The 22,305-nt window shown below is 42.5% G+C and overlaps 2 protein-coding genes across 4 annotated transcripts; both read right to left on the bottom strand.

Moving 5' to 3' along the window:
* Positions 1–499: 499 nt before the first annotated feature.
* serpinf2b (serpin peptidase inhibitor, clade F (alpha-2 antiplasmin, pigment epithelium derived factor), member 2b) lies at positions 500–4,616 on the bottom strand. Its single transcript, XM_036001583.1, has 9 exons — positions 4,395–4,616; positions 3,691–3,759; positions 3,500–3,574; positions 2,809–3,058; positions 2,491–2,634; positions 2,139–2,327; positions 1,792–1,934; positions 1,447–1,651; positions 500–1,306 (listed from the first exon to the last, which is right to left on the bottom strand). Exons 2-9 carry the CDS (start codon positions 3,742–3,744, stop codon positions 966–968), a joined length of 1,401 nt encoding a protein of 466 aa, XP_035857476.1. The 5' UTR covers positions 3,745–3,759; positions 4,395–4,616; the 3' UTR covers positions 500–965.
* A 497-nt stretch (positions 4,617–5,113) lies between these two features.
* On the bottom strand, positions 5,114–21,961 carry wdr81 (WD repeat domain 81). 3 transcript variants are annotated; one of them, XM_031287058.2, is made up of 12 exons: positions 21,654–21,961; positions 20,361–20,868; positions 15,926–19,485; positions 15,734–15,841; positions 15,370–15,569; positions 15,059–15,240; positions 14,651–14,816; positions 14,049–14,214; positions 13,102–13,926; positions 12,804–12,949; positions 12,485–12,667; positions 5,114–6,904 (listed from the first exon to the last, which is right to left on the bottom strand). In XM_031287058.2, the coding sequence occupies exons 2-12, from the start codon at positions 20,720–20,722 to the stop codon at positions 6,578–6,580; spliced, it is 6,225 nt and encodes a 2,074-aa protein (XP_031142918.1). In that variant the 5' UTR covers positions 20,723–20,868; positions 21,654–21,961; the 3' UTR covers positions 5,114–6,577. The 3 variants fall into 3 exon arrangements, with proteins under 3 accessions (XP_031142918.1, XP_035857475.1, XP_035857474.1); XM_036001581.1 differs by having other exon boundaries at positions 6,578–6,904; positions 20,361–20,859; XM_036001582.1 differs by lacking the exons at positions 20,361–20,868; positions 21,654–21,961 and having other exon boundaries at positions 15,926–18,254; positions 19,270–19,274.
* Between the last annotated feature and the right edge of the window lie 344 nt (positions 21,962–22,305).

The following is a 22,305-nucleotide window of genomic DNA, read 5'->3' as shown; positions in this document are numbered from 1 at the left end:
CACAGCCAGAGGAAATTATACTTATAAATAAGTGAGAGAAAAAATGTGCAAGAAGTAACCTTTTCCCTTAATTATTTCATCACAAACTTTCACTGTGGAAATAATAATTAACAATAACGTTACATGATATAAACAAAACGACGGTGTAAAAACGTATTTACAAAAATATATGAAGTGACTGTAACTCCCATCTTGGTCAATCACTATGGCACCACTTTCAATCACTTTAGTCACAGAGATAAGGGAAAAACTGGTGGGCTAGGACCACCAAATACCAGTTACAGTAGTTACTACAAAATACATTAAAGGGTAACTCTACAACCACAAATCGCTGGCATTTGGATAAAAAAAGTGCCACGCATCTGTTAACTTGCCACCAGCTCTCTACAAATGGCCTCTGTTTAATCTTTTCCCAGTTTCGTCAACGCATCATTTTACCTTCACATTACAATAACAGTTCTTCATTCAAGAAGACAATAAAACGCAAAACCTTAACATGTTGTGATTCAAATCAATTATATTTATTAGGCCATTAGATGACATCTTTAAAAATAAATTAAAAAATTCAACTTGATTCAAAATGATGCAGTAATGCTGTGACATTGGCCTTACATTTTGATACCTTGGAAATGTAAAGTGTAATCAATTAAAGATGAAGAAAGATTTTTACCATGGGTGTGAACCATTTGTTTTATCTAATATCCTGTATCTATTCCGAGTTGCTTGACCAGGACATGCCATCTAATGCAGCAAAACTGTATTATTTGTAAAGAAATATTAGTTTTTTTACATGGGATACTCGGTTCCTCAGTGTGTTCATTTTACAATAAAACAAAGACATATATGAAGCATCTGTTTTCACACACACATTTTGATCCAGCTCTGTGATATTGTACATTTAATATGTACAGTCATAGAGATCTTGGTCTGGGTTTTCCCTGGGACAGCAGTGCAGGTATTAGTCCCTACTTAGGTGGGCCAACATGATTCTTATCAATTGGGAATACCACTTTATCTTTGCTCCCGAATTCTCCTCTCTGCAAGATAGGAGCTCCAGGATTTGGGTTGTTAATGACACCCATGAAAATTGGCACTTGAGTCATATCATCCATAAGGGCAAACAAGAAAGGTTGGCTGAGGTGGAAAACAGGGTTGGATGCCCGTGAGATGACCACAGTGGTGGCTGCAGCAGCCTCTGCACCCTCCTCATTTATCTCCATGCAGGACTTATGCATCACACTGGAGACCAGCAGGGGGCCGTCTGCAATCCCAGCCAAGTTGGGACTGGAAAACATCCCTCCGAGGCCTAACAGAGCAGAGAGGACAGAGTCAATTCAAAGGACAAAATGTATATTATGTTAAAACATTTCATTGAGCAATACGAATTTGTATGTGTGGTGAAAATAACTACCATAACAAAGACCACAGAAAATTATGAGGTCTTACCCAATTTGGTAAAAACCTCCTGTAGGTCTTGAGCATACTCCAGTTTAAACTTGGGGACTTTAACTTGAACAGCCCTCTCCTTGGGCAGACGGTGATACAAGTCGGAGATATTCAGCTTTGCGGAAAGTGAAGACACATTCACCTGGCCGGACTGAGGCATAACCACCAACAAGCTCTTGGACTTCTGGAATGGAAATCTTGCTACCTGCACACGGAAGAAGAAATTGTGTTGTAATTAAACGGAGGTAATGCCAGGTATTTATGTATCTTTCCAAACTGTATGACAAGAGACAAGTGTATTTTGGGGACAGTTATTAAAGTGTAAATGATGAAACAGTATTTCACCTGAGCCTCCAGTTCATTATCAGTTATTAAACTCAGGGGATGTTTGGCATCTTCCATCACTTCAACGTCAACCATGTGCTTGTCGTCAAGATAGAACACACCACGAGAGGAAAAGCGCGGGTCAAATCGAGCTTTCCACTCTCCTGTGGGTAACATGGGTCTCAGTTTTTAGCAGCAGCATAATTCAAACATAAAGCAGCTTATGAAAAAGGGAAACTTGCAAACACAGGAGATTTCATAGGTTATTTCCACTGAGATCTTGGGAAATGAGTATTCTCAGCATTTTTTTTTTCTTTTTTTTTTTTTTTAGAAAATAGGCTAATTATATGAATATGATGACATTTCACCTTTGAAATGAACAGCATTAATGAGCATGAGGAGCAGATTGGGGGGTAAAGAAGACAAGAAGCCAGTCATCTTTCCTTTTGTTGCATTTTCTACCCAGTCATTTATCTGCTGCAGGCTCTCCAAGACTGCTGGTACTGAGTCATATAACCGCTGGGATTCACGGACAAAGTCTTGCTTTGGCTCAAACCCTGAAACACATATAAACACACACTCTGTCAGGCTCCATTACCCTTAGGTCAGCACTAATAAATAAGAAAATAAATTATAAGAAAATGAATGTTTCTGTCTGCAGGAGCTGTGTAGTCTTAACTTTTAGTAGAGTTAAAATTATTTCCAGGGAAAAATAATAACCTTGGTGCAGGAAAATACGTGTGGCAATTTGCAGGTCGCTGTTTCTGAGCTTCCCTAAGATACTATGCAGAGACTCGTGATAGCAGGAGAGAGTGTTTTCGTAGAGATGATACATCAGCAGCTTTTCTGTCTCATTTACTGCACCTGTAAAGAAGAAGGGTGCAATTATATGATGAGAAGGATGACAGTCTCCAGACGACTATAAACTTGGGCAAGTTGCTGGCACAATTCAACGGAGGTGGTAATTGTATATATGTGGAGAACAAGCTGTATACAGGTACAATGTGTCATGCAAAAACTGCAGCAGGACAACCATACCTAAAGCCAGTTGGGAGAGTGCTAATGATATGCTCAAAGGAGATATGATGACATTTGGCTGCTCTGGCGTTGTCTCCAGGTTCTGCAGAAGCTGCACACCGAGTTTCTGAATGGCCGCAGCGATGGCCTCCCTGCCCTTTACAGACAGACAAACTTCATATTGTTTTTCCTCTGATGAGTTCCCATTGATTAGAGGTGCTTCTGGGGTATTTGTAGTTCCTGGTGGTACTGCACTTTCATTTTCTACTTTCTAAAGGCAGGAATAGGAGAAGATGTTAATGTTATGGCAACAAAAAAAAACTCAACTGTGACCGTCAACATATTGAAGAACACCATACCCGAAGATTAGTTTAAGTAAAGTAATTATATTCACATAAATTGACTACCGAAGATTTTGCCAAATCTATGGGAGTCTGGAGGTCTGGCTAAAAAGAACAAAAGAGGGGAAGAAGCCTGGGCCAACCCACAAAGAAACAAAGCTGCGAAAATTAGACTACTAGACCTCCATCCTCAAAAGAAATAAACACAACAGAAAGAAAGCAACAGGAACAGACACACTGATGCAAGGGCTGCTTCAGTCTGACTGAGAGAGATACAAGGGCACATTTTCAAAAATGTGAAATGACCAGAAAACAGTAACACAACAAGAACAATGTGCGGGGGGAAAAAAAACTTCCGTTTTGCCACTAACCTCTCTGGGGTGGCTGGGCATCAAAGGAATGAGTGGCACCAAAGGGATTGAGTCATTTTCTGCCACCTCAGCATTCTGTTGAGAAGGAAGCTAATATAAGACAACAATCTATACAAGCGTTATATAACCAGCAGAGATTATAAACATCTAGCATAATCTTAAAAGTGATGTATAAGGAGTTTCAGCTTTACAGTGACTCCTTGGCTGCAGAGACAGATCAACAGGAGTGTCAGACGAAGGTCCATGCCCTTAGAATGGAACTGTAAAAGAGAGAAATTACACTGGCTGAAAAAAATGTGGCCTAGCTGGTCACTTTTATGAAACAAATATACCGCTCGTGTATACAACCTCTTAAAACACAACACTCTGTCCTTTTGTTTATAGTTTCTTAGCTGTATTGTATGCAGGTTTTAAACACTTTTGTTCTACTTTGTTGCCCTCTCTTTGAAAGGAACCCAGATCATCTGGAAATATGGGAGCCACACAAAATGTTTTGTAGGCCCTGCACCAATATTTCCACGCACTAAGTGCAAAGTGTGTGCTTTAAGCAGATATCCAGGCTGTCTTGAACCACATCCTAACATTGCAGATTTATTGTTCAATAATACATTGTTATAGGCTATGCACTTTGAGGGACAAAAAAATCCACTTGTGGCAGAAACAATTTTGAGTATCAGTGCATTGTGGTGTCTACATTCTGTATTCAAATTAACTTTAAATGTCTGAAAGTAAAAAGTCAAAAAAAGTCAAGTGTTAACTCTAGCGCCATAGCCCTTCTGCAGACCTTATACAAACATGAAATAACCATAAATAACTTTGTATTAAGCATATTCCACCAAGTCTTCAGATGTACAATAGTATCCCAATAAGTTTAATAAAATAAACGTGATCTTACCTTAAATTTAAATTAGAAAAAATAACTTGCTGTCCAGTCCAAAAAAGGAGCGACTAAGTGACTGTGGATGGCAGAATTCCTGAGAGTAAAGATTGGCGCCTGCTCAGCAAACAGTTAAACATCAACTTACATTGATTGGGGCCTCATTTAAGCCACTATTTGTTTGTAAATGTGGCTACTGAGACAATTTCAGGGTTAAATATGCTTAGCTACTTTGCATATGAATGGGCATGTGATAATATCACGACGCAACCAAGTCTTTAACAGAAAACATGACAGATTAATTGCAAAATTGTGGTTAATCAAACTTTGTGTGGGTAAACAAACACAGCTTGCCAACACCAGAGTTACACATCTGATGTCAGAGAACACAAGCCAACACTCCCCCAAAAAAGAAACCTGGCTTTGATTTATTACCAACTTCAAAGAAAAGACGTGATCATTCTGCAAAGTCTAGAAACTGTGGTTTTATGTTGTGATCTATAAATACTGTAGAGAGGGAAAGAAATTACAAAAGAAAAAAAAAATGTCAGTGTATTTGGTCACATTTCACCACTAAGCTAAAGTGATATCTGCTGGATCACATGACAGCCGTGTGCAAACACAAGAGGGGACTTTGTCCAATCTGAGCTCTAGTGAAGCAGCCAAGATCAGGAGGCAAAGCTGGAAGTCAGGATGAATCCAGGTGAATCACACAGAACTGAAACACAAACAACAAAACAAGGAAGAATGTTTTTATTAATCCAGTTAATAAATAAGCGTTAAAGGATTTTCCTTAAAAATGTTCAGAGATAGTGGAACAATCGTAACCAATTGCAACTACAAATTTTCTTTTCGAAAACAAAGTTTTGTTGTTTTACGATTATTGAGCTTTCACTCCTGGTTTACAAAAAACACAAAATATTTAAAAAAGGTGTAATACACTTGTCAGAGCATTTTGAGCTTTGGGCAAATAATTAGAAAAGAAGGCAAACTGTGTTTTACAACATGACAGTGAGGAAATCATACAAAAGGGGAGAGTTTTGATTGTTGGATGCTATTGGGCTGTGAAAACTTTGACCGAGGCATTAAGAGTTTTGTGGGAATCGCTACTGTATATTCATTTGCATTACACAATAAAGAGCAAGTTAAACCACATTTTTTATTGACCTTTTTTTTCCTCAACATATTCATATGCAGTTACATACAAATGTTAAAATACAAAACTGTTTATCTTGGCATTGACTGTTCCAATGTTAGCTTTTGTCGACAGAAATTAGAGAGTGGTGAGTCTAACAACTGGCATACCCAGTCAAAGTGGCACCTGCCTAGATACACTACCCGTGTAATGTTGCTACAGGTTCTGACTGCTAAATCAAGAATTTCTAAACATGGTTTAAAAATCCCAAAGCAACTTCAAGTAATGTATTAGTGGATAAAAACATTCAGTATTTAAAATCTGAGTGAGAATCTAAATGTTACAATTCAGGCCATACTTCTGCAGTAGAATAAAGGCTGTGCATCAGTAATTGACTTTTAAATGCGAAGACATCGGAAGCATCTCCACTCTGAGAAGATGCACCAAAACAGCGGGTGTACTTCTATTGTTCATGATGTATAAACAATCTACTGTGAAACAACTCTTATGAAACACGGAGTTAACACTAACACAAAAATGATTTGATCTACAAATACTGCATAGTTTAATCAGTGCATTTGCATACGCATGTATTCTAACATCGAGGGAAATGAAAGTTGAGGTCAATGTTTTTTTGGTGTTGTTATGCATCTATTTGGAAAGCGTAAACACTACATAAGAACCAGGTTTGGTTCCACCTTTCCTGAGCATGTCGTCTCATTCATTCTTTTGAACAGAACAACTGACCTAGTCAAAAGAATAAATGACCTAGTCAAGATAGGAATTCGCCATTATATACTATCTATACATCTATAGGCTTTTAAAATCATGGGATTTACTGTACATGATGAATGTTAACTGCGTGGCATTTCCTGTTCATCAAATTCCGTGCCAACAGCCAGAGTGGCAAGATTTACTTGTGCTGCTTCATTCAAAAAGCAATTTAGAGTGACTGCCCTAGCAGTACACCTCGAGCCCAGCATAGGGGACAGCGAGAGCTCAGACACCTGGTGTCTTCAGGAATAAGGTAAGAGTGTTTAGCATAGCTGGGAGCCACTGATTTCCCCTAAGCTAGTAACCGGATGGCCCCGTTCTCAGAGCCCAGCAGCAGAAGCCTCTTGGTGGGCAGGACCGCCAGGCTGGTCAGAGTGCCGCGGAAGTTCTCCGAGCTCAGCTTTGTGCTGCTAACTGGGCTCAGGGAGATATCTGCCATGGAGTACACCCCGATCTTGTTCGCCACTGTTCCGGTCACAATCTCCGAGCCGTAAAGGTCAAAGGCGTGGATGGGGTCGGACTGCGACTTGTACTGGCGAAGAGGCTTGTGCTCCAAATCTTTCCACACAGCGAGTGTGTAGTCAGTGGAGGAGCTGATGACTAAGTTTCCTTCTGCAGCCTGAAAAGTAAAACACAAGAAAGGAAGTCACCGACTGCTGATATCATATCACAGTAAACTCTGCCAGTGTCCAACACCCTTTTTTCAAGATTAAAGCTTTAGTGCATAACTTTTTGATATTAATGAACATCCGTTACATTCAAGCCATTGCAAAATGAGTTGCTACAAAGCTAATTAAAACTATCAGCTCCACACAACTCTCTCTGTATTTCTCAGTATGGCTATGCTCAGAAGATTGTGGCGTCCGGCGACTTTTGCGCGCAGAAACTTGTGAGTGAAGAGAATGACCATCATGTTTTTTTAGTCCTCAGTGTCCTCCTTGGCTACTATCACGGAAGGGTTGTATCATGTGGACGCGCCAACAGTTTTGTTGTCATTACTTAGAATTCTTCATGGGGGAGACAGAAACTATGCACTATAGCTTTAAATACTACTAAGTATCATGAAACTAAAAGAATATGAGAAGAGAATGAGTGAACTAAATATGATACTTTTAAAATAAAGACACCTCAAACAGCCTACTTACAGTATATCCATTTCTTACTCATATTATCAAGCCCGAATTACCCAATGGGCATTATGGGCATGGGCCCAGGGTCCCATGCGCACTTGGGGCCCAAGCGAAGTCTTGATAATTATCCAATCAGAATAAAATAAAAGTTGTTTACAAAAAAATGAAGTCTCGTGATTGTGTTTTATATGTCAGTTGGATGACTGGACAGGTAATGATTGGGAGAAGGCCGCATGCACTATGTAGATTGGCTAATGATAAAGGTGGGTGGGCATAGAGCAGGTTGTTTACATCGTACTGATTCAAAATCAGTTTTCTAAGAACTAGTTGAGATTGAAAGAGTGGAATTAATTTGTAACAGATCCCCGATCAGATTGGGTTGTATCAGTGAGTGAAAGTGTGGGAAAGGAAGTGAAAGAAGCGGCTGCTACAGTATAAAAAATGTCCCGCGAATAAATAGCTTTTTTAAAAGAGCTGGGAATGATGAAGCGGAGGATGTCGAGGAGCTAGCCAACGTTAGCTTGGAAGAATTGCTGCCTTCTACCAGCTACGCTCAGCCACAGCTAACGGCAGCTAACGTTAACTTTAGCAAAGTTGTTGTGGAAAAAGGCAGAGATGAGGCCCCGGTCATCAGCATTACAGAACAAGGTAATGGCACCTCAGGTACCATCATTTCTGAAGACCATGCACTATGGGGACCGATTATAGAGACTGTCCGGGAGGAAATTATACTCAGAGGGATATTAGCCTTTCAGAGTCAGGTGGCTAAATATCCAGCATCTCGGAGGGGCAACAAGGCTGGCGGCAGAAAGACACGCTCTCTCACTACGAGGCACTGACCCGACACCTTCACAATGGTGAAACTGTACCACGGTAGTGGATTCTATATTCACTGTCCACTGGAGACATTTATTGCTTTGCCTGTAAAGTGCTACCAACACACAGCAATGCATTTGTAGTAGGGTTTAGCGAGCTGGTGAGGGAGCTTGACTTGAGGATTTGATCTGCGACTTTGCAAAGAAAAAGATAAGAAAAAAGAACTTCTAAAAGGTAAGAGCTATTATGCTATCTGTAAATTGAGTAGGCTAATATAATCTGTTGTGACTGTGTGACCAGATAATGTACATATTTTGTTTCGTTAATTGAAATGCCATGCATATCAGACGTGTATTGCATCATTATTTTGTGATGCTGCTATAGGCCTGTGTGAGACTTAGTTGTCAAGTGCAGTACATGTTGGCTTTTGCAGTTTGTGAAGTTGCCAGCTGACTTAGTGACTGTTATTTTGCAACCTGCACTCAGCTGTGTTGTGTGATGGCATTGTTGTATCTTTAGTCAATCACGTTTCAGAATTACTATTGTGCTTTCTGCTTGGGTGATTTTTAGTGAATACTATATCGCTTGAGCCATACAATACTTTCGTATGATTTAATTCATTGTAACATTGTCTTGTGATGCGAGTCAGATGGCAGTACTTGGTTTATTGAACTGGAAAAGGCATACTTGATGCCTGCTCAGCTGGACTAGTCACTCATCTTTTGACCAATAGTGATTTGGCATGTCAAATCACACACCTGGTGCGCCTTAGTATCGTCTATAGTTCTATCAGCTGCCTGCAGTTTGCCAATAGATTTTTTATCGCCTCCTTTGGAGGGCGTGGGTGTTATGGGGTGGAAGGGGGCCCATGAGCTTCAGTGCCCAGGGGCCACTGGGGATACTAATCCGGCCTTGCATATTGTCTACAGTTACTGACACTCTAAAGCACATAGCTTGGAATTTAATGAAACATAATAAAAAACTGTAGTGTTCTTGTACCCATAAACTTAGAACCTTTAGTTGAGATTAATTACAATTTGTTTGATAATCTTTATTTACTACAAATAATTTACTCTTTTTTCTTCTTCAAATAAGATAATAAACAGTTTGTTTTTAATTACCCAGCTTAATATGAAAACAGCCACTGGTTGCTACACGTAAGAATTGCGGGGGGAGTCAGAGTAATATGAATGTGCCAATGGGAACCACTGTGGTCTTTCTAATGAGTAACCTGTGTCCATATTTGCCTAAACTTGTGCCTTTAAAACCAGAGAGACAATCCTTGACCTAATTTGGGGTTAAATAAAGTTTGCTCATCCTTGCGTACTGTTGACAACAGACTTGCTGGGTACAACTTTCACCATCTCTGCACCGCTTAGTATAGCTCAACCACTACCATTGGGGAATGTCAAAAGAAAAAGCCACTTGGCAGAACGTCTTCTTGAATATTTATCACATGCCTAATGAAGAGTACAGCCACACCTTCTGGCTCAAGTATGTGATGTGGTCAAAGAATACAGTAACATGCTCTCACAACTATTGTCTTAGTAGTAGTACTAATAGCTCAGGTGTTTTATATATATGAAACTAAATTAAGACTAAATTAACATTACAGACTGAATGCACCTTAAACAGAAATATTCCTCTTCCTGAAAATTGCAAACTTCGTGCATTTAATAAAAAGCTTGTTTTCATTTTTATCAGGGGGCGGCAATGTGGGGTTTACAATCTATCAACGATACCCCTTTTACACCAAGATCTCTCAACCTGAATCAAAAGCAGGTCACTAATTAACGTAAAATGATCCTATCACTCATGTAGGTAATCCACCAGGTGTCATGGTCAGACATACGGATGTAATGTGGGCCGCTCAGAGTCAAAGAGTCAACACAAGTGACAAGTGATTAACTGGCTGACATTATGTGGGTTGTGACTTCCACAGCTGTTTTCATCCAAAAGTTCCCACTGTTTACCAGGAAGCCTGATAGTGATCTACTATCCACCAGATTTGGATGCTGTTTTTGATGCACCTTAACATCGACTAACAACAAATAAACAGAAAGACATGATCTTCCTAACAGTAAAAGCCTACTGTATAGGCCTGCTATCACTGATGTAGTACTCAAGATCGGTCTTGGTCTCCATACCAGTCTCAAGACCACTTTTTGAAGGTCTGTATGGTCGGTATGGACCAAATTTTCACTCTGTTTTGTCTCAGATAAAGAGGACTCAGGATTTATTTCAAGACCGGTCATGACCACAACTGCAGAGATATCACTCAATTGTCTGTGCATTGTCTGATTTATGTGTTAACATCATCACTGTGATTAGATGTAAAACTTCCTGCAACCAATAGCTTGACTCATTTCTAATTTAAATTTGTTACTGTTAGCGCCCTCTCCCCGCCCCCCTTAACACACACTCCGTTTTCTGTGGGTGTTTTTTTATGGGAATGTGGATCTTTCCGATCAATTTGAGGAGTGCCTATGGTTATCATTTTCCACATTTTATTGTGCCATGCAGTGTGGGACTCGCACTGGTCTGGTTTTGGTCTAGACTCTGTCTCGCCCTGCCTTGGTCTTGGTCTTGACTTGGTCTCAACCCCTCAAAGTCTCGGTCTTGTCTCGGTCTCGATACACTCTGGTCTTGGCGATGACTTGGTCTTGGTTTAGGTGTTCTTGACTACAACACTGCCTGTTCTATTTAATGATATACCGATCTTCCAAGCCCTCTCAAACCCATACAACCCTTCTATTATTTCAGAATTTATACCATGCTTACAACTCAACAAAGTAATGGAGTCATGTTGGAAAAATGGTCCACTTGTTTTTAACTACAATTTATCTGACAGAACACAAAGTTTGACTACAGCATAGTGGGCAACCGCCCATTTCTTTGACACACTGCATGAGCTGCGTCCCCCCCGCCCACGTCTTGAGTCAACAATTTGACCGTTAATCCCACACATCAGCCGGTATTGGGAAACATGTAAAATACTGGTGCGTGGTGTAACAAGGGTTCAAGTAAGTGTTTGGCCACCATTTGATTGAGGTATCATTTTCTAAAGCAAAAAAAGTGAGGCATGTTTCTCCTTAAAATCAGGAAATCACTGATATTTCTGTTCTCCTTCCGAGCTGAACAGACATACAAAAGTAGTTAGTATTCAGCCACTCTGAGTTTTTCACATTTTCTTCCTTTTCTTACTCCCTTCTTCTCTGACGTCTGCTACGCATCCAACAGTGGTTTTAATACATAACCACCTAATTGTCTACACCAGGGGTCTTCAACATTTTTTAAGCCAAGGACCCCTTAACTGAGAGAGAGATGGAGCAGGGACCCCCTACTACATATACTGTATAAAATTAAGTTGGATATTAAACTAGGCCTACAATAACGTGTAGGGTGGCCTAAAGCCTTTATACATAACTTTTTAGTGCATAGAATACTAAGCTATCAAAATAATCATTGTTGGCATGATTTTATAAATAATATTTTAATTCTCAACATAAATGAGGCACAGTGAATCCTTTGGGATTAACTGTATCTCTGGATGGCTACCTTAGTGACAGTGTTACCTATAGGCAAGTAAGCCCATCATCAGTGGGCATTTATATTTGCTAATAATATGTTGGATTTATGTAAAGACTTTAATTTTTGAAAAAACAACAAAACAAAAATTAACAATAATTTGGAGGCCCCCCTGCAGTGACTCTGAGGACCCCCTAGGGGTCCCGGACCCCCTGTTGAAGATCTCTGGTCTATACTATTCTAAACACTCATTTACTTATGCATTCAACAAATATATTGAGATTAATATAACTACCCCAGTTAGCAATTGTTATAATTTGAAAACATGAAAAACATTTGCCTGATGTTCCCAAATAGTTGAAATAACTATTTCAAATTAATCCTGTAAGAGATGCACTTTAGGGGTGCCCTGCTCCCTACAGGTTTGTCCATGTAGTTGCAACGTCCAAGGTTCAAGCCTAGCCAGGAACCTCTAGTTGCATTCCTTGTCTCCTCATTACTGTCTGCTATTTAAATAAAAGGCAAAGACGCCCCCCAAAAAAACAAAAGAAATGCACTTGCATTGCAACTATTGTTGTCAACAGTCAAACCATGGAATCTGTTTTACTGTCAATGGTAAAACATTTTCCAGTAGTCCACTGACCACAAATTTATTGAAGACCACTGACTAAGAAGGTGTCTCACACACACACACACACACACACACACACACACACAAAAAATACCTTCATTTGGAGGATATCTCCCTCATGAGCCGGCCAGCCCTTCAGAATAAGCCCTGTGCGTGCGTCTAGCAGAACAATGAAGCCGGATGAGAAACCTGCAGCCACAGTACGCCCTGAAGGGCTCACTGCCAGGTAGCGGATGAGCCCAGCACTCACATTGTTATATGCCAGACGAAATTCATGCTGGGGACACAGGGGAATTGGTCACCGTCAAGTATGAAATAACTATAGTGGAGAAGTGTAAAAGGTGCTACCATTTTGAAAATATAATTGGGGAATATTGTATGGCAGAATGAGCTTGCTAAGTGTAATCTGCTACCTGCAATCCAGGTTTGCGAGGGTCGATGAAGCGGAGAATAGAATCTGCACTGCCAAACACAACACTGCAGTGTGGTGCTGGCATGGTGGCGACAGCTGTAATGGGATTCTTCCCATCCACGGCTTCATACGAGCGGATCTGCTTGCCTAAGGACAATAAATCGAGTGTAGTTATATAGAATAGTACAGTTATTATTTTCATTCCATTTGAGTCTCATGTCCTCATGAAAAAAATTACATGACATTACATTTTAGATGCGCAGTTCTAATAATGAGCAGAAATGCATTGTCTCTCTTACCTGTATACTGGTCCCACAGGTGCACATTACCATCACAGCTGACTACATCCTGTGAAGCCTCTAGCTGTCCAACATAAAAGATTGACTTTCGATGGTCAGTATACGTCAGCCTAGGCTCCACCTCCTGTGTTCCATCACCATGGTTATAGAGAGGCCAAAGCTTCACAGTCTTGTCTTTACTACCAGAGAGGAAGTAATCCTCTCCTGCCAGCGGTGCCAAACACTTTGTGGTGCCTGAGTGGCCCAGGAAGCTCTGCAGTCGGATCTGGTGGAAGTGAAAATGTGGATCCTGCTGGTTGAGGCCAATCTCATACTGCCAGTAGGCCAGCCAGTTGCCCTGCAGGGAACGGCCACTGCGAGGGAGCTCCTGCTTCAGGACACTGTCCTCTGGGGTGGGGCCTGTCACCCAGGAGGAGAAGGAAGCTGTGCCTACTGACGGAGTGGTGAAGGTGGAGGCAGTGGTGATGATGGGGGCGGTATGGCTGGAGCGTCCCCAAGAGTTTGCCAAGCCCAGGGTCGGGCTACCATCATAATCAGTGTCCCGGGACACTTGGATGCGGTTTCCTACCAGGTGGCTCCCAAACGTGCCCGACTCAGGAAGGGAGTCTCCTAGCAAGGTGGAGCTAGTCGAGGGTGCAGGGAATGGGCTGCAACCCACACGTCTGCCCAAACCAGAGAGACCCATGGAAGTAGGAGGTAACTCCACCCTTGATGCTGTTGTGAGGTTTGTCTCTGTACTCCCCTGACGCAAACTCTGATGGTAGGACTGGGCCAACTGCCAGACCAGCTCATAGTTGGGAACCAGCTTCCGAATAGCCATGTCACCTAAGGAAATCACAATACAGCAATGATTTTTACCACTGAATTATAAAAATATATTTGATTTCAGCAGAATATACTGCCTTCTTCCTGCTGGATAGGGCATTTTGAGTTTGGCAGTTCCCTACCAATGAGGCAGTAGAAGGGGATGTATGAGGCATGGGCCATCTCAGGGTTAAATACAGTCTGTAGCTCCTCCAATACCCCCAACTCATATGTCACATTCGACTCTTCGGGTGTGAAGACGTCCACAACCGTGACTTCTCCCACAACTCTGCGAGGAGCGCTGTCCAGCTACAGTGTATAAGAGACAGTCAACACGTGTGTATTTCCAATTCCATTCTCAAAAGATACAGGTGTAACTACATGAAGAAAATTCTAAATTATCTGATGCAACAAGAAAAACCATCCTGCCATGCTCACAAATGCAAGTACTCTTTCAGTTTCAGACAGTTTGTATTCCAAGTTTCTCCCTTGTTTTTATTTTCATCCATATTTTCATCTGGCTTTCTGTCATCTGTTTTTGTAAAGCTCTTTGTGACAGATCTGCTTGTTGAAAGCATTCTAGAAATAAACTGACAACACACTGGTCAGTCTTCATGTGTCGTGTGTGTGTGTGTGTGTGTCGTGTGTGTGTGTGTGTGTGTGTGTGTGTCGTGTGTGTGTGTGTGTGTGTGTGTGTGTGTGTGTGTGTGTGTGTGTGTGTGTGTGTGTGTGTGTGTGTGAATACCTGGGGCTGCAGAGAATGCAGCAGAGAGAAAACAGCAAAGAACCGACGCAGAGTGTCAGCCATATGCTGTTGCACCATCTCCCTCCCGATGCGCAGACAGATGAGAGCCATCAGGCTGAGTGTCTTGAGACAGACGGCAATGCGTGTCTGCACCCCGCTGGGGAACCTGAGTACAGCAGAATGGGTACAACCAAGCAGAGGATGAATGACAGATGTATTGTAGCAGGTTTTCTGATTATACTTCATAGACATAGACAGTTCACTTAATAAAAACAAAATCAATGTTTGCAATATTTTACAATGATATTACTAGTTGACATGCTGTGTTCAAATAATTATGCACCATCATAAGTTATTTCCCTTAACATACATCTAGAGTATTTGCATCATTGTATGTGTGTTATTTACCCCATACGGGGGGTGGTGAGCAAGTCCAGTAGTGGCAGGAGCACATCCTGGTTGATCTTCATAAGCATGTCCATTAGAGTGGTATCAGAGAGAAAGACAATGATCTTCTGTGTAAGTGCAACAGCTCCAAGCAGACTTGCCTCTTTACGTGTGTTAAGACGCTGCGAAGAAGGTGGAGAAACCTGGAAACAAACATATTTGTGAAATGAAAGAACATTTGGTACATATTTCATTTTTCCACAAAACAGCAATTCAGCTTAAAAGGCCAAAGGAGGTTTTACAGTCTGTGTGCTAGTGTACATTCGCCTTACCAGATATCCTATATAAGGCAGGTACTGGTAAGTGAGTACAGGCTCCCCATAAAGTTGAGCTATGTAGATGAGACAGTCCAACACAGGCCCTGCTGTCTGGTCACCAAGAACAGGTTTCTTCTCATAAACACTGCCCATTCCCACACTCTCCAGACTGCTCTCCTCAGATGCAACGGTCATAAACTGGTGTTTCTCAAGCCCTACAGGCAGAGATCATGAGGAGGAAAAGGGGTGAAGAAAACACGAGCAGTAACACATGACACCACTTTGAAATAAAAAAAGGGTTTGCTCAATGTTGCAAAAATATTAATCATGTATACATGAGGCAATTAAAGTTTTTATGTTATACAGTTACGTTACGTACCAATGTAACAATTTGTGAGCAATCGCAGCAAATTTCTGGCCACGTATCGAGCGGTCACTGTTGGTCCAAGCTTTGCTGACAGCCACCGAACTGTTTTGCAAACTGTGTCTGTGTGTGGAGTAGACATGATTAAAATCATTAGACATTATCAGTTAATAAACAAATTTACATAAACCTCAATCATTCACTCACCTAAAAGAATCTTTTGCTCTTTCTCCCGAGACTCTTCTGATGGATCATGGTCATCCTCTTCCTGCTCTCCCACAATGCCTTTATCAGTCTCTTCCAGTGCCATTCCATTCATAAACTCACCCTCCAATGTGGCAACTGTAGTGTCTGAAGCGTCTGTGCAGCCAGAGAGCTCCAGGTTGGCAACAGTAGGGTCGTCTGTCCCCTCTTTACCCTCAGTCTCGGTCACCTCTTCTTCCTCCAGCTCTCCTCCCTCCTCTCCCTCACTAGCGTGTTTCAGGTCCTGGCTGCTATCAGCTGATTTGAGACTGGCTCGATCCCGCATTGAGTCTCCATCACCCAGTGAGAGCTCACTTGTGCTGCTTTTGTCACTTAGTTTCCCCACACTTAGAGACTCCTGGTCTTGATCCTTGGTTGCAGAGTTCTGGCTCTGCTGTTTCCCAGCAGCCACCCCTGCTCCACCGTTGACATAGAACTCATTCTGAAAGTCCTCTGCCTCTGAGAGAAAAACCTGGTCATTGAGACTGATGCCAGAGGAGTAATCGACCATCCCAGACTCCCCCACCACGCCGACTCCTCCACTGGCACCACCGCCACCTCCCATTTTCCCGCTAACAGATCCAGAAGATGGCTGCACCTCGCCACATTGATAGTCTTCTTCCTCTTCTAGATTACATGTGCCACTCCTCAACCCTTTGCCAGCTTCCCCTCCCGAGCCTGAGATGCAGCTTTCAAAGCCAGTGATGACCTGCAGCACGTGGGGGAGCAGGCTGGACAGAAAGGCCTGCAGGCCGAGCCTCACAATAAGCTGCAGAATGAAACAGTCAGTGTAGAGATAGAAACGTCCCCGTAGGCAGTGAGGGTTTTCATAAACGTTGATCAGTGGCTTCAGTAGGTACTTGTTTGCATTTCTGGGACCCAGTACTCTAGAGATGGGCTCGAAAAGGTACCAAGTAGCATAGACAGCAGTTGACTCCTCAAGCATGAGGGCTAGAATGAAGGGCAAGAGAATTTCAAGACCCTCAGCTGTGATGTTACCCCGCAACAGTGTCTCAAGCTGCTGCCACAAGTTAAAGACAACATCTCTTCCTTGAAGACTACATGTGGTCTCCATCTTGGCATGGTAGGAAAAGATGAAATTATGAAGTGCTGCAAAATAGGAAGGGAAAGGAAAGGGGGTGATGATTGAGTTCAATAATTGGCAGGGGTTTGGGGGAGGGAGACCATCGCAGATGGGTTCATATTTGAAAAGAAGTGGATGTGGGCAATCTGGTACTTCTTTCTGTGCTATTCCAGAGTGCTTCTCTATTAGAAGCAGTGTCTCAACAGCATGATGCAAAGACAGTGGCACATCACGGAGGCTGGCAGAACATAGCTTCATTACAGCTTGGAAACGCTGTCTCAGGGGGGTGCCTGGTTTCAGTCCTCTCAGTTTAGAGGAGTGGAATATCTCAGCGATGAGAACACCAAGGGCCTGCATATCTCTTTGGTAGAGCTGTGTAAGAGAGGGTAGAGATTCAATTATGACACCATCGTTCATGCAGTCAGTAGTTCCTGCAGGATGCCATACTTCAGCGTGCAGACTCTTTACCAGAAAGTTATTCAACTTCTCCAGCTCTTCCAACGGCTGCAATGGGTTGAAGCCTTCAGGGAGGACGATCTTGATATCCTCTGCATTGCTGGCAGTAACACTACCCTCCCCATGTTTTTTGGTCGTTGACCCACCTCTTTGTAACATGGCACTGCGTAAACCAGGGCCTAAGCCGCTTGTGAAATCACCAGGGAATGAATTCGGGGACTGAGATACATTAAGTCCCGCGTGCTCTCCTCCTATCTTTCCTCCAGCCGTACTGATGCTTGGCATTGGCACAGAGCAGGGCGCAGAACTGGCTGAGCCAGCAGATGCTAATGAGTCCAGAGCTTCCATACCTTGTTCAAGCTCTTCTTCTCTGTCTACCATGGTCCAGCCACTGGACTCACACCCTGTAGACTCTGGTACCATTTCATCCACAGTGTCAGCCCCACTGTCAATTTGAGGGATGTGTAGAGAAGGCACATTAAGAGCAGCAAGGCCAAGGAGAGGAGGTTCTGCTGGGGCGTACTGGGAAGGAGATAAGCGTGGTGGGTGGGGCTGGTCAAACAGCTGAACTACACCATAGGTAGTAAGATTGGTGTGGTTGTCCACCAGGTGGAGGCACACGTTCTTGGCCTTGACAGCTTCTTTACCAGACAGCTTATAGCCAAATGTGAGATCTATCCAGTGATGCAAGTGTTGGGACACTTCTCTGTTCTCCAGAAGGCGCCGATGGACCTCAATAAATTCCTCACACGACTTGCACCAGGAAGGCACATCCAGGTCTGGCATATCGGGGTGGATTGAGCGGAAAATGGAGGGATCTGTGTAGAACTCTGGAATGCATTCATCAGGGGTCCAGCTCTGCATGCGCTCCATACTGGCTGGGTATTCGTTTGGCTCCCACTGGGATCTAACATGGCTGCACAACACTGACTTGGGTGTCTGTCGAGCTTTGTAGACATAGTAGGTAATGTCTGAGAGCACATCAGATATGTGGTGAGGTACATGGAGATGGTCAGACTGTCCAGCACCGCCGGCACCTACAGAGCCACCAAGGTCTCCACCTACACCGCTACCACCAACCCCGTTACCGACTGCAGCAGCCAAAGCCTCTTTGGTCATCTCATATGTGAAGTCTAGCTGCTTATCCCCTTTGTTCAGCCTGAACTTTGACCTCCTGAGGTCCCGGAATTTTCCGAATGGCACAGTAAAATCAACCACCCAAGGCAGCACTGGGTGATAATTAGGGTCTCCTTCTCGCCGTCCTGCTAACCTGTTGAGTTCCATCACGTAGCGGAAGTTACTGACTCGTCCATGGACCCAGTCTAGAACCAACTTCTTAAGCTCATCAAAGCAGTCTTTGCAAAGTATTTTGTTCTCTTGGCTCACACATGAATTGTTCCTTGGCAGGATACGTTTTGGCACTTGTCTGCCTGTAACATCGCTGTTTGCATCCCATTCCGTCCCCAGTTCCTCATAATGGGCTAGGTTGAGCTTGAGGCGGCTGCAGAGCTGCTCATCTACAGCTACGTCCTGCAGGGAGAGCTCTCCACAAGACAGACCTGCTGCATGACATCCCTGCAGAGCTATCAGTAACTGGTAGAGAATGAACAACACTTTGGCATGGCTGTTAGCAAGCTTGGCTGGGCTGAAGGAGACAATATCATGGAGTGAATACTGAGTATAAGGTAGAATCACGTAGAGCATTTCTGCTGTCTCCAGCAAACATTCTGCAGGCAGAACGTTAGGACACAGATGGTCTGACTGGGACTTGGAAGAGCAAGATGAACTGGTTGGCAAGTAGTTTTCTTTCTCCTTCTCTCTGGCTGGAGAAAGGGATGGTGACACTCTGTCAGATGAGATGAAGGTGGAATTGAAGAGCTTCTGTAAAGCATTACGCACTGCATCTACAGCTGCAACATGCATCTGCTCATTGGCTCCAGCATATGCCTGCACAAGTTTGTAATGAGCATCATGCCACAGATTCCTGAAAAAGAGAGAAAAGACATAGTTGAATTATTGCTATCTCAAATATGTTAGATATTTATACTCGTACATAAATCTCACACTTGTGAACTTTAAATTCACTGCAAACAAGACATTTAATGGACATCTATCCCGAGAATTCAATTAGTTAAGATAAGAAGATAGTTAATAATAGTTTGACTTTCTGACTATGGGAACCTTCCAAAAGCTACAAGCAAGAGTGAACTGCCTAATATTATAAGAGTGCCCTATTGAGCGACCCCACTAACAGTGAATTAGATACCCTGTCTTAACCATAGAAGGTAGCTATGTAACTGAAAAAAACTCATTTGTACACAAACTCTAAAGCAATACACAAAGGCAAGTCCGTTTTAAGTGAAGTTCTAGGTACCCTGATTTTAGGGTTGCAACTTACAATTATTTTCATTACAGATTAATCTAACTGTTATTTTTGTATCAATCATTTACTTTATAAAATGTCAGAAAGTAGTAAAAATTGCCTAAAGACTGTAAATTGATACATTTTATCTCAATATAAAATGTACAAAAGCAGTAAAGCAGCATGTTTGCTGGATAAATTAATTTTACAAGCAACCCTTTTTAAACATTGTTGCAGATTAAAGATCTGTCGATCAACTTATCGATTAATCAATTAATTGTTTCAGCTCTACCTAAAATCGTCACAGAAAAGCTTTTTTAAGCTCTTTGTATGAGAGCAATTAATGTTCACAAATAACAGTCAAATGACATGGGAATGACATGGTCTTTAAAAAGGATATTTTTTTCATTTGATTGAGTTTTACCACAGACATAAGGTGACATGTATAGCCACATGAGACTATATATAAACACAGAATATCAAAGTTTGTATAGTACCTGACATTATGTTGCGACACACACTGCATGGTTTTGACATAAGAATCCTGTGACATGAATTCCATTTGTTGATGACATGGGTCTCTGGCCAACCTGTAGCTCAGCTTGCTTTTCCTCAGACCCTGAATGCAGACTCGTGTCCAGCCAGGAGGCAACTTTGCCTGGGAACACTGAAGGTAGGTGCGAATTTCTGCCTCACTGATGCTGTCAAAGCGGGCACAGCGCATGATCCTCCTCTCCCTCAGGCCCAACACCCAGCGCGTTGGAACAAGGGCTACGACCTCCCTGGGACGAGGACCTGGTCCTTGCTGCCGCCGGTCAACCCCCAAGTCTTTCTCGACTGTATGCATCAGCCAATCCATGGTGAGTCTCCAATGCTTGTTAAGAGTCGCACAATGTCCTGCCACGTATGCCTTGCTGTCTTCCACAAGGACGTCTTTCAGACATTCATGGAGGAAGAAATCACAGTCATCAAAGGCAGCCCTAATCTCCTCTTCCTCCTGTTCCTCTGAGGAAATAATTGAAAAGCATAAATGGATAATTAGATAAGCTTCTTTCGTAGTTCATTAACAGTAATTTTGCTGTGATGAGAGAATGTTTGACAGAGGAGAAAAGCAGGTTGCTGCAATGAATGCGTTATGTGATGTTGGTGAATGCACACGAGTACTTGTCCTTAAAGTCCCTGAAGTTTGAGCTCAACTCTGCTCACATGACTGCTTCCGCCCCATCAGCACATTTGATCTATTTGGTGGCAGGTTTACTAAAAAGTCTCAAGTTAAGTGATTTAAACAGTAACTTTCCCACAAGCAAACTATTACTCACTAGCTTACTAAATGTACAACTCACTTTACGACAAGTTCCCAAGACGGTAATACAGTACAAGTAGTTCAAAGTTTGAATGGATATGTATTATAATGTTAGCTAGGCTGCTAACGTTAGCTGTCTGGAATAGATAGCTAACATCCAAAACGCAACCGAGACTATAAAAATTGCAAGCTTAAATACGACACGTGTAAATATTATGACAACATCTTTCACGTTATAGGCCTACTTAACGGAACGGATAAAGTGAGTTGGGAGTTTAAGAAGACTATTGGGGAAGTAACGTCAACTTGACAGTTAGCTAGCTAGCTTATCGAAGTGGCTAACGTTACGATACCTCACTCAAGCAAGCAGAAAGCCCTCATATAGTTACTAGCAATATTGACACAAAGCGAAACGGGAGCAGCCATACTGGTTAAACTCCACTGTGAATACAGAAAAACAGCGCTCAGTGTTTAGTATTTTGCTTACCTCTCACCACTTGTAGCAGTTGACAGCTAGCTAGCCGTGCTTAAGCTAACGGTGCACCACCGGTGTCACGCATGATGAGTTTGTAACGTTACTACAGTTACTATATAAAACGAGGACATAACAGCGGGGCCACATTTGCTCCCTCCCTATTTCTAAAGTTTACTGATGCATGTCAGTAGACAGACGACAGTCAGTCAGCCGATGTTGTTTTGTTCTGTGCTAGTTGTTGGAGCCATGTTTAAGTAGAGACACCTCACGTGACACAATACACAACACCAGCCCCATCTCATGTGACTACTGCTGCCCTTCTTTGAGTTTAACGGCAGCTGGCATCCTTATTAGTATTGCATTACTGCCATCTTCTGGAGTTAGTGAACTCCTACAGTGTCCGGTTTGGCAGATGTTTCTCATCAGCCCTGCTATCCACATGGTTCTTTTCTCCCATGGAAGCTGAAACAACAGCAGATGGTTGTTTGATATCAGTGGGTGAGGGGTGTAAATGTAGGCTCAAACCTGTAACACCCATTCAGGTTGTAGGCCAGTTGATGGGTCTTGCAGTGTGGGGGGGGGCTCCTGTAGTTGATAAAGCCCGGCAGGCCTCTCCCATGGATGTATTATAGGACCACTCCACACAGACACACAGTTGTTGGCT

This window comes from Sander lucioperca, chromosome 5 (assembly GCF_008315115.2).
Source record: "Sander lucioperca isolate FBNREF2018 chromosome 5, SLUC_FBN_1.2, whole genome shotgun sequence".
In the NCBI taxonomy this organism is placed as follows: Eukaryota; Metazoa; Chordata; class Actinopteri; order Perciformes; family Percidae; genus Sander; species Sander lucioperca.
This window is presented reverse-complemented; position numbering and strand designations above follow the sequence as displayed.

What these genes read in the sequence shown, in the direction of transcription:
- serpinf2b (XM_036001583.1), bottom strand. Translation starts at nt 3,744, where the DNA reads ATGGACCTTCGTCTGACACTCCTGTTGATCTGTCTCTGCAGCCAAGGA. An exon ending in TCTGCAGCCAAGGAGTCACT is followed by an intron (nt 3,575 to 3,690) that starts GTAAAGCTGAAA and finishes CCTTCTCAACAG; the next exon opens with AATGCTGAGGTGGCAGAAAA. An exon ending in TAATGCTGTTCATTTCAAAG is followed by an intron (nt 1,935 to 2,138) that starts GTGAAATGTCAT and finishes TGTTACCCACAG; the next exon opens with GAGAGTGGAAAGCTCGATTT.
- wdr81 (XM_031287058.2), bottom strand. Translation starts at nt 20,722, where the DNA reads ATGGATTGGCTGATGCATACAGTCGAGAAAGACTTGGGGGTTGACCGG. An exon ending in TGCCTTATATAGGATATCTG is followed by an intron (nt 15,241 to 15,369) that starts GTAAGGCGAATG and finishes GTTTGTTTCCAG; the next exon opens with GTTTCTCCACCTTCTTCGCA. An exon ending in TGCATTCTCTGCAGCCCCAG is followed by an intron (nt 14,215 to 14,650) that starts GTATTCACACAC and finishes TATACACTGTAG; the next exon opens with CTGGACAGCGCTCCTCGCAG.